The sequence below is a fragment of the Thermobia domestica genome, chromosome 17 (genome assembly GCF_964235325.1).
Source record: "Thermobia domestica chromosome 17, izTheDome1.hap1.1, whole genome shotgun sequence".
Lineage (NCBI taxonomy): Eukaryota > Metazoa > Arthropoda > Insecta > Zygentoma > Lepismatidae > Thermobia > Thermobia domestica.
Window position 1 is genome coordinate 11,162,204 of NC_137470.1, and position 12,134 is coordinate 11,174,337.

The following is a 12,134-nucleotide window of genomic DNA, read 5'->3' on the forward strand; positions in this document are numbered from 1 at the left end:
CAGTTACCGATGTCATACATTCGCATCATATATCATTTTCTCATCCCTCGCATCACTTACATTGCCATTAACGAACAGCTATCACATCCAATTTTCCTCATGTGCGGTGTTCCTCAAGGTTCTGCTCTTTCCCCATTATTGTACATCCTATATGTTGCCGACCTTCCACCTCTTCCTACTGACGTCCACCAGTTTCAGTATGCAGATGATACAGCCTTTCTTGCTCTTGGCAAAGCTATTCAGGATATCAATCTTTCGTTACAGATAGCCATCGACCGTTTCACCCACTGGTGTTCTAAATGGAAACTCAAGATTAACGCTACAAAAACTCAGGCTATTGTATTCATACCACCACGTAAACGAACTAATGCCCACCGGAATCCATCTCGTCTGTCACTTCATGTCCATAATACGCCCATTATTCCCACACGAATCGTTACATACTTAGGTATAGTTTTCGACCATCATTTAACATGGAAACCGCATCTTCATCATGTTAAAACTAAGGCTTATAACCGTCTAAACCTCCTGAAGCGACTAACCGGCACAACCTGGGGCCTCAAAGCACCCGTTGTTCTCAACACCTACAAGGCTTTCCTCCGACCCATTCTCACATATGGTTTTCCGGCATGGATTTTCGCCCCTCCCTCGTACTACACGAAACTAGCCATTTTAGAGAGACATGCTTTTCGCATTGCCTTCCGCATTTCTCTCCCCAGCCCAACCCGTGATTTATATTCCTTAATATCTTTCCCTATCCTCAGCTATCATCTCGAAACTCTTCGCTTAAAATTCATTACCCAACGCTACACACATCACCATCCTCTACTGTTTGAAACTATGCACCACCTTGCACTTCACTCCTCGCCTGCACGATACCATAATACTCCGCTTCATCTCCTCTTTACATTATATTGCTACACAGTCCCTCCAGACCATCTCGATCTACAGATCCGCGAAGACTACCGTTTGCATGTACATCTTCCTCATGTCTTCCCATCATATGCACAGTGATTCCATTTCTCTAACAGGGTTCACCACGTCTCCATTAGCCTAGAGCCACCCCTAGGCAGAAGATAACTACATGCGTCTTTCTAACAACCCTCTATTGTGTTGTGGCGTCAAGTGCACTTCACCTCATCCCTCATTTTCATCATGTCTTGTGATTTGTTTCTCTGCTCTTTAACTTTGTATTAGATTTCTCACACCCATTATATTGACCATATTATTCTACTCTCTTTCTGCCTTATATACTATGTTGTCTTTATGCTCACGTCTGTATCTTGTTTATGTTCCAGTGTAACCTCCAGTATGTTTATGATCGCAAAGATCATAATGACCTTTCCTCCAACTGATGATAAAAATAATAAAGATTAATAAATAAATAATACAGCCCATAGCCCAACCACCAATCCTTCAGTCCTCTAGTAATCCTCTCACTTCCCTTCCCTAAAAGAGGGTGTAGCCCTCTTAGAGGTTGCTAGCCTATGGCTAGCATTAAAAAAAATCTTGCAGTTCATCTTTCAGGTCGATAGCGATAGTAATATCAATATCAACTATAACAGCTGTGACGTACCAAACGTCAGAACGGCTGCTTTTTGTAATCCTGTCCTCGATCCTGGGACTTGCTCGTCAGATATTCGCTGAGCAACAGCTATCAGACTTATCTCAGCCAAGGGTAGCTTGTTGCGACACGTTTAGACTGGGGCATTTCCTCACCTAGACCACTATCCGAATGGGTGGTCTTCAACCTACAACCTGATACCCATATTAGTTGTATCATCTTTGTGTTTTCACTAGCATTCGCTATGTCTTCCACAGGACGAACCTCTGTTGATGCAGACAATTCTGTTGTATCCACTAAGGTGGACAAACGAAAAGAACGTCGTTTTAAACCAAGTCCTGAACGTTCACGATCGCCTCATTCTAAAGAGGACCCCCAGTCGCATTCACCACGAGCTAAACGACATCACACACTCAGTGAATCATCATCATCAACTACTTCTGGTCATTTCAACATGGATACAGACTTCCCATCACTACCTATTCCGCAAAATCGACCTCCAGTCACAAATCTACAGGCTCCAGCAACTACTACTTTCTTACTCACAAATTACGACCCGAAATATCAAGATCTTAAGCAGCTCTACTTTCGCCTTACCAAGTACGTTCCTCACTCACAGATCACCCAAATCGTCTCGACCCGTCAGGGTATCATCATTAAATCTCCTGATTCCAATCTGGCTTCTTCACTTCTTAACACCCACTCATATGAGGTCTTTGGCAGAAACGCAAATCTTTCTAAGCTGGCTCCCTCTCGCACCAAACAACCACCACCACCTCGACGTTCACCAGCACTCTCTGTCGTTATTAGAGGAGTTCCCCCTGACTACACAGATGACGAGATTGCAGAGGAACTCAAACTCGACGGGCACTCTATTCTTAAATGCATCCGCATCAAGAACGCTTCTGGTAACACCTACATGGTCCGTGTGCTCACTAACTCATCAACAACTATCGACAATCTTCTCTCGCACGGAGCCTATATTTATCGCAAAAGACACAGGGTTGAACCATCTAAATCTCCGGCACCACTCCCTGTCAGATGCGAAACCTGTCAAACATACAACTCGCACCATACTTCTCAATGCCCGAACACACCTAAGTGCGGTTTCTGCTCCGGACCTCATACTACCAAAACCTGCACAAATCTTCAGCAACCTCTGTAGTACCTGTGGTTCTCATGAACATCCCACATACAGCTATAAATGCAAAGCCAGACCCACAGCCGAAACTTTCAAGCCAGAACTCGTTGTCCCTCTGCGTCCTCACGGGACTCAGGATACTACTGTTCCTCCGCCATCATCTGTATACCAACCGATCACTATTAATCAATTCCTGTCTTTCATTACTGTTACTCTTCAGAATATCCACCCTTTCCTTCGACATCACATCTTTCAACAGGTACAACAAACAGCTAAAGCCATCCTTAACGTCGACTTCCAAGCAACCTATTCTGGTCCAACTGTATATTTTCATTCTGATGTGCTCCAGACAGCAGTGTAACCATTTTACGTATCCCCACCAGAAATTCAAATTTTTCATTGCCTTTATCATGGAATTGAACTTTCTATTTTTGAATATTCGTTCCTTGTGCCAACACCAACCTCTCTTTGAACAACTGCTCAGAGAAGAACATGTTAGTTCGTTTCTCCTCAACGAAACTTATCTGACTCCACGTCTCCATCCCCGCATCTCTGGCTATCAGATAGTTCGCCATGATAATGCACTCCCGGCACGCCGTGCAAATGGTGGGGTTGCCATTGGCTTTCCTCCCAACATTCCTTTCCGACAACATACTTCTGCTGTTGCCAATCTCCCTGAGCATCTCATTCTCACTCTCTATTTTAGAAATATATCGGTCACTGTCGCTACTCTCTATGTCCGTCCTGGCCATCCCATTCCGCACGACTTTTTTCACTTCATCTTTGGAAATTTCCGCTCTTTCATCATTATGGCCGATATCAACTTTCATAGCCGCTCAGCCCAACAACAGCAGGATTTTCGAACTTATATTACCACTCATACTACTGGGTTTATTCATACTCTTCCGAAACCAACTCGCCCTGTCAGTAATACCACACCTGACGTGGTGATCACATCATCCAACCTCTCTCACCGTTGCACGATCTCAGTCTTAGATCCGCTTGGAAGCGATCATGTTCCAATTAAACTGTCTCTGCTCCTGCAACGCTCTCCTGTCAATTATCAATCTCTTCCCGCTCGCACCACCCCTCGTTTCGACAAGGCCGATTGGGTCAGTTACCGCTCCCACATTGATATAGCTCTTGAACCTGTTCTGCCCCCGACAACCAAAACTGAACTTTATACAACTCTTGATACTATCACCGACACCATTCATCTTGCATCTACGAAATACATACCTCAGTCTACCATTCATCCACACAAACCGCCCCTCCCGCCTCAATACCTTCCCTTAATCAGGCGTTCTAGACAACTCTATCGTGATTTCACCCGTACCGGCAATCCCGAATCCCTTAGGCTCCATCGTCAATACCAACGTACTGTCCATAATTACCTAGTAGCTTACAAACGCCGAAATTGGATCAAAACTTGCAATTCTCTCTCTGATAACTCTCACCCCACCAAATTCTGGAAGCGTTTTCATCAACTTACCGGCAAATCCACACGTACTTCCTATCCACTTCTAGATGATACACTACCTCTTCCCGACGATACTGCTAAAGCCAACGCTTTTGCCACCTACCTCCAGGATATATTCACTCCTTCTGCACCAGATCCAGTATTTCGCCGACATCCCACTGACACTTTAGATCTTTCGTCACCCGACCTTCAACCTCACCCCGATCATCCATTACCTCTTCACAATCCACTGACAGCTCCTATCACCGTTTCTGATATCCAGCAGACCATCTCCCGAAAGAAGAACACTGCTCCTGGCATAGACAAAATCACCTACCGCCACATCAAGGAAGGTCCATATGTCTTGCTTTACCTTCTCTCTACCATTTTTACTTTCATTCTTCGCACTGGCTTCTATCCTCTACCTTGGAAAACTTCTACTACCTTAATGTTTCTCAAACCTGGCAAACCCCCACAATCTGTCTCTTCCTACCGCCCTATCCAGCTCACCCTTGTGTTTAGCAAGATTCTCGAACGTATCCTCGTCACTCGCCTTCACACCCATCTTTCAGCATATAATTTACTCCCTCTCCATCAAGCAGGTTTTCGTCCTTCCTTTAGCATCTCCGATCAACTCCTCCGCCTTTCTACTTTCATCACTAATCAGTTTAACACATCCAAACCTTCCTGCCTCATCTTATTTGACCTCGAGAAAGCTTTTGATAAAGTCTGGCATCTTGGCCTCCTCTATAAACTTTTCTCCTTTCACCTACCCTACTGTTATATTCGCCTCATCTATCAATTTCTCTCCTGCAGACTTAGCTATATATCAATTAATAATCACCTTTCCTATCCTATCTTCCTTCATTCCGGAGTCCCCCAAGGATCAGCCCTATCCCCCTGCTCTACCTTCTATATGTCGCAGACTTTCCCACACTTCCCCCGAACGTTACCCTCTTTCAATATGCAGACGACACTGCCTTTTTAGCCACAGGGAACACGATTCAACGCATTAATTCTTCTCTCCAACCTGCCATAGATTCATTTCTTTCTTGGTGTCAGAAGTGACGTCTTACCATCAATGCCGCTAAAACGCAAGCGATTATCTTCTTACCACCTGGAAAGCGCTCCCGTGTTCATCGCAATCTTACCAATCTCCATCTCCGAATATCCCGTACTCCTGTCACTATCAGCAAAACAGTCACGTATTTAGGCATTACTTTCGACCAACACCTTAAATGGACTCCATACCTCAAGTACATCTGTACCAAGGCTTACTCACGCCTTAACCTTCTTCGCCGCCTTACAGGCACTACTTGGGGTCTTTCTGCTGTCACTCTTCTTAATACGTATAAATCCTTCCTCCGACCAGTCCTTACATACGGCTTTACAGCTTGGATCGACGCTCCCTCTTCCTTCTATAAACGCCTCCAAATTCTAGAACGCCACGCACTCCGACTTGCCTTTCGTATCCGCCTTCCCAGCCCTACTCGAGATCTGTATGACCGTACTCCGTTTCCACATATTCTATACCACCTTGAAACACTCCGCCTACGCTATATTTCTCAACGCTTCCAGAACCACCACCCATTACTTTTTGACACCATGCACGCCGACGCCACTTTTCCGAAACAAGAACTCCTTCGCCATACACCGTTGTCTCTGCTTTTCTCACTGTATCATTACTCATTGCCACCTGACAGCATTGATCTTCCTCTCGTTGCCGATTTCATCACTCATTTCGATTCACCTTACATTTTCCCATCTACTGCACAGTAGTCCTACTGTCTCACCAGGCCTCCCACTGTCTTCATCACGATCCAGAGTAGCCCTGGATCAGAAGATAATCAGCATTTGTCGAACTAACCAAACACCTTGTGTTGTGACGTCATCTGCACTTCATACTCATCTTATCATCACCTAACAGTATGATCATGGTTAAAGGCCATGATGTCCTGCAGCTCCTCCAGTCAATATCAGAGCTGAAAATTGATGCTTCCCTCCTCATTATGTTATGATTTCGGAATAAAATAAAGTTATACTAAATAAATTAAACCTCACTTGTCCCATCTATCTTCCTCCTCTCCCGAGATTTCCTTTATTCCTCATCCCCTAATAAAGGGCATGACCCTTTGGGCGGGGCTAGTCGTGCGCGGCTAGCAAAAAAAAAATCTTGCAGTTATTTACTCATGGAGTCAGGGGCTCCGGCCCGATACTCTATACAAAACTGCAACATTACCGTGACCGTGCAGTTATAGATGGTGTTGCTGCGTAAGACACCAAATATATAAACTCCTTTTTTTGTTGTTTCATCTCGAATATGCTTTTACACCACCCCTATACTACGAGGAAATCATCTGTGCACTACATGTAAGTCATCTGGGTGCTGCTTCAAATCACCTCTATCTTACATGTAAATCATCTGGGTACTGCGTGTAAATCACCTGTCCTACATGGAAACCACCTGTGTGTTACGTGTAAATCATCTCTGTCCTACATGTAAATCACCTGGTTACTGCGTGTAAATCACCTGTGTGCTACGTGTAAATCACCGCTGTCCTACATGTAAATCACCTGGTTACTGCGTGTAAATCATCTCTGTCCTACATGTAAATCATCTGGTTACTGCGTGTAAATCACCTGTGTGCTACGTGTAAATCACCACTGTCCTACATGTAAATCACCTGTGAAATACATGTAAATCGAATACGTGCTACCTGTAAATCACCTGCGCGGTAGGTGTAAATCACTTGTGCAGGACGTGTACGTGTGCATTGAACATGTTCTGTGGACGTGAAGATGTTGAATTGGACCTGGCATGTATATGTGCATCACATGTACAGGCGTGCATTTATACAGATGATGCACATGTTGCATCCGTGCAATTGTACATGTACTATACGGATACTGTACGTGCATTGTGCTGTCTGGGGTCTTAATGCTTAAGTATGATACTGGTATTTGCATATTCCACTTGGTGCCCGAAGTACCCTCGCTTGCATCACAGAGTGGTAAGTATAATAAAATAATCTTTGTAGTTGTCTATCAAATGTAGTGTTGCTACATCCCTTTTTCTTCATAATTGTTAGAATGCTTTTGACTGACAGTGTATTTGCACATTTTCGACAGAAAATTTTCAATCATTTTTACTTTCGATCAACGAAAGGAGAGAAGAAAGTGTAGTGGTCGAGTAAAAAATCGAATTCGAGATTTCACCACATTTACGTTTCATGGTCAATGGATACCGAAAGAGTGATTTTTCAACATCTGTGTCTGTTTGCTCGTTAGTCCTGAAGTACACTCATCTAGTGGCCATACCATTCAACGTATCTCAACCAAATTTTAAGTTTAAGATTTCCATATGATCCTTGTGGGGGATTTTTCAAATTTTCTTCCTGCACCTGAAAATAAGGGTAGTTTCCTCAAGCGTAAAAAAGCGATATTTTAGAAAACGGCTCTAACGAAGGACAAAAATAACTCCGTCATATATGGTATAATTCTCTGGGAAAATTGAAAAGGGGTAGTTTACTCTTGTGGATCAGTTCTCTTTCGGACGATTTTTCCACAAATGACTCCGGCAATTTTGTTAATATTTCTCCAATAAATATTTCATTAATGATCTGAGAGTATGTCATAACTGATTTGTCATAAAAGAAAAACTGTACGAAGAGTAGTTAATTATTGTTTTTTTTCAAAGATGATGATCATTTAACTTTTTTTTTTTTTTTTTTTTTTTTTGCAACAGCCCCAGGCCCAGGAGGCGACACTTTGTGACTCTGGAGGTCCCACGAGGACTTAAGGCTCCAGGTTCCCCTTATATCTCTATAAGTATGGCGAAACACGATAGGGATGTTCTTACAACTTCTTGAATTATCCCGTCAACCCCTAGAGTCACCTACAGGTGACACTGCTTTAAAGGCGTCTTCTTCCTTGTACAGTACGTCGACTTCGAAGCTTCTTTGTGTGGTGATGCAACATATATAGGTAAGTAGCTGGTGCCACTGTGGTTCACTAGGACTCTCTGGTGGGCGATTGGTGAACAAGAAGACGCCTTTAAAATAGTGTAACCTGTAAGTGACATTTGGCGTTGACGGGTTAAATTTAAAATATTTACATTTTGATGGTGTAAACTGTTGAACAAAGAATTCTTAGTAAGGCTATTGTCAACGTATTCTATCATATAGATCTGAGTGTGACCAATAACCGGAGTGATAAATTAGAAAGTGGTCAAAAAGTGTCTTTGATTTTTCAGGAGAAATAAATTAAGAGCAAAAATTAATCTACGTTGTCTGTTACGTAGTGACGGAGAAACGGGTGAACCGTTTCAAATGGATTTTTGAGCATCATTAGTACCTATCCTGGGGTTAGTTTTTATATTTCATTTAATCAAAATGCATATTCTAAGTAGGAATATGGGGTTCATTGTTTGTATGGAAGGAAGCTCATGTTCATTTTTACTGGAGAACACATTAAAATATTTCGAATTAAATTTAAAATACTTTCACTCCACTGGTGGAAACATTATGTATATACTGTTATAAAGAGGTTATTTTTAAGGTTAAATCACAAATAATGTATCGTACGTCGTCCGTACTGTGGTCCACGGAGTTTGGATTGTCTTTTTTAAATTTACACATGACCGTTCCATGCCCGGTCAGCACTTTTTACCGATCTCAAACTTCTCAGTATTCGCGCGCTACCCTGTATTTTTTTTCGCGCGCTTCGATAGCCAACTGGTTTAAGTTGGTCATGTAAAATGTACAGAAAAAATTGGGCAAGTCTTTAATTTGCCCATTTGATGTCGAGAACAGAACCCAACCAACGCCTGCAGGGCTTCTAATCCGTTCCTACTACTACTACTACTACTTATACTATGGATCCGTATAGTAAAACTGCACGTTTATTTTAATGAAAAAGGTATGAAAATTTTTAAAAAAAATTAAAAAAGCTTTCCTTGGTCTGGGTTTGAATCCACGCCAAAAGTGACTTTCATTATTAGTCCGCTGTGTGGCGTTCGCTTTCTGCTATATGTATTCATTCCTCTTGATGTCCTATCTGTATCGGCCAATAAGATCAGAGGATCCCTGAAACGTTTAGAATCCTCAAATATACGCCCCGTCAGGCCGCCTTGAAGGGAAACTACGCCTGTCGCGATGCTTCGGTTTTCCTCGGAGTACTCAAAGCGTCACGAAGTTGATTCTCCTTGCAATCCACCTTAGGCATACCGCTCACTGGCGACAAAACATTTTTGTTGCCACATCCTCGCTCACTGGCGACGGCAACAGAAAAAATGCCGGACATTTGATATCACAATTTGCCCAGATTAGACACAGTACGATGGACTTCGAAGAATGTGCTATTATTTGTGCGCTAATACTGAATTTAAAAAGGAAGAAAAGAAGAAAAAGAAATACTGGGTACATCCTATATACAGTGAGAGGTTGCTGAAGGGAAAATTTTACATGCTACATAGTGATTTACGCAATTATCCCTCGAAGTTCTTTAGCTACTGTAGAATAAATGTAATTACCTTTGACGAACTGTTGTCTCTAGTAGCAGCAGCAATAACAAAAATAACACACATTTCATACTAGCTGTACCGCCTCAAGAAAGGCTAATAGTGACATTAAGGTAAGCATGTACTCTGTGTGCATTAGATTGATTTACCTGTAAAATAATCGTTAATAATAATCAGATCGCCTAATGACATTGGTCCATTTAGTTGTGCCGCGGTATCAGATACAAAATCTAATAGTGTTCGGTGGTAAAGCGTTCACCTCTGGTGAATAGGGTCCTTGGTTTGAACGCAGCTCGCGCCAAGTGGGATTTGTGGTGGACAAACACCATGTGCATGGATTTTCCCATTTCCTCCCAATTTTTTCATCCTGCCATTTCATTCATTCTCATCATCGCCGTCTCCTTTAGCCTACCAGGCATAACCGTGGAACTCGAAGGTTTCATTTCACTTTCGTTTCAAAATGTTATAGACTCCTGTGTAAATACCAGTGTTATCTTTTTCTTGGCTGGAAAGTTCATTCCAGTTTCTTACAATAGCGAAACACACTTCTTCCTCCAATTTCTTCTTTAAATTTATATCTGAATATTTTTGCAAACTTTTTTTATATATATAATGCTGGGTGTTTTTCTATTTCCTCAATTTTTCATTGTCTTCATCACTAATTAAAGACATACATATATTAGTTTACATTGCGAAAACTCCCTTTCATGCACTACACGCGGAACGAACTGTCATGTGAAAAAAACTTGTAGAAAACATTTATTTTTTATCACTCTGCTTGGAGGTACCTCGGCAACTTTTCTGTCGCCGTCACCTCAGCGAGCGGACTCCCATAGAACTCAATGCATTTTTTAGATGCTCAACTGTTCCATCGCCGAGCTGATACCCTGCTGTCGCCCTTCTTGGCGACACCTCGGCAACTTTTCTGTCACCGTCGCCTCACCGAGCGGACTCCCATAAGACTCAATGCATTTAGCCAGGGCAACAAGATAGTTGCCCGACAAAATGTTGCCAGTGAGCGGTAGGCCTTAGGAAATGGTGTAGAAACCAGTAGGGGGACGCCACAGTACAGTTGGCAGGAGAACGGCACGGGCAGGATACCCTACGTGTGAATCAGCCTTTAATGAAGTCATTATCAATTTTTTTCAGCATATGAATCTCAGTATGACAACTATTGGAACCAAACATCAGAAAAGTGGCATATCGTGTTTTGCCCTCTTTGTATATATTGCTTTTGTAATTTTATTATTTTTAAATATCTTTAAAAAAGAACTCAAATGAAAGATTAAAATTATGACGGTGTCAATTCTTTCTAACACGTCTGTATATAAAGCATTTTTATTACAGGTATAATGAAGGTGGAAGACAGGGGAGCAGCACTGGAATTTCAGGCATTCAGCTACTAGGAGCAACCGCCAGATTGATCCGTACAAGTCGTCAGATGCTACTTATACCACTGACTTTTTGGTTAGGGTTACAACAAGCATTCTTGGGTGCTGATTTTACGCAGGTAACTATTGCAAACCTATTACACAGTAACTAGAGTACAGGTATGCATTTCATTATGATTTCGAAAAATGCTTGGCTTTATGGAAATCATTCAAAAAGTTATGCAACAAGACCTTTCACCTTTGCCATATTTCTTTTGTTCGAATTTCCTGCTAAGCCGCACCAGATGACTATTGATTTGTCCCACAGCCGTTTGATGGCACAAACTGTTTGTTGCGTCGGAGCAACGAAATATCAAGTAGAGTGTATGATTGCGCTAATAAGAACATAATGAAAGGTTTACATGCGTAGTATGATAAAATTTTTGCATCTAAATCAGTTCACCAACACAAATTCATCACTAACTTCTTGCAGCATGCAAAAAGATTCAAAACGACCGATATTAGCATCAAATATAGTTCTCGGGATTGCTGAGATAATTGGTGACACTCTCGATGACGTTTAAGTCTAACACCACCCACCAGTGATGTAAGCAATTCTAGCAACCCTCCGGATAGAAGTGGAAGGGTATATAATTTAAAGATAACCTTAAACGACCGATATTACTGTCGAATTCTTAGTTTTCGAGGTCGCTGAGATGATTAGTATAACTCATAACCGTGAGGCATTATAACAATATTAGGTCAGATTTGAATCTTATATATACAGGGTGCCCATAACCTTTTGGGTCAAGTTTATGCAGGTGATAGAGGGGTCCAAGGGCGGATCCAGGGGGGCGATCTGGGCGGAGGAAACTTTCTTATTTTATATATATAAATAAAACCCATCCCAAAGTTTGGAGCCCTTAAAAGTAGCAGTATGACAACCCACCGCCCCCCCAGACGTCGGTCCTGGATCCGCCCCTGGAGGGGTCCAATATACGCATTTTGAGATAGAAAACCGAAGGTCGAAAATGGCTAGTTCAAGCGTCACGCCATCTTGAAGTTGTAGCAATCTGTGGGAA

General features: G+C 42.3%; 1 protein-coding gene across 1 annotated transcript in view; it reads left to right on the plus strand.

The window, feature by feature from the left end:
- The window catches only part of LOC145673730 (UNC93-like protein), a 68,236-nt gene that overhangs the window by 32,274 nt on the left and 23,828 nt on the right, over positions 1 to 12,134 (plus strand). Inside the window, exon 4 of the mRNA XM_081743447.1 lies at positions 11,030 to 11,192. Within this exon, the coding sequence (XP_081599573.1) occupies positions 11,030 to 11,192 (163 nt within the window). The remainder of the gene's footprint in view (positions 1 to 11,029; positions 11,193 to 12,134) is intronic.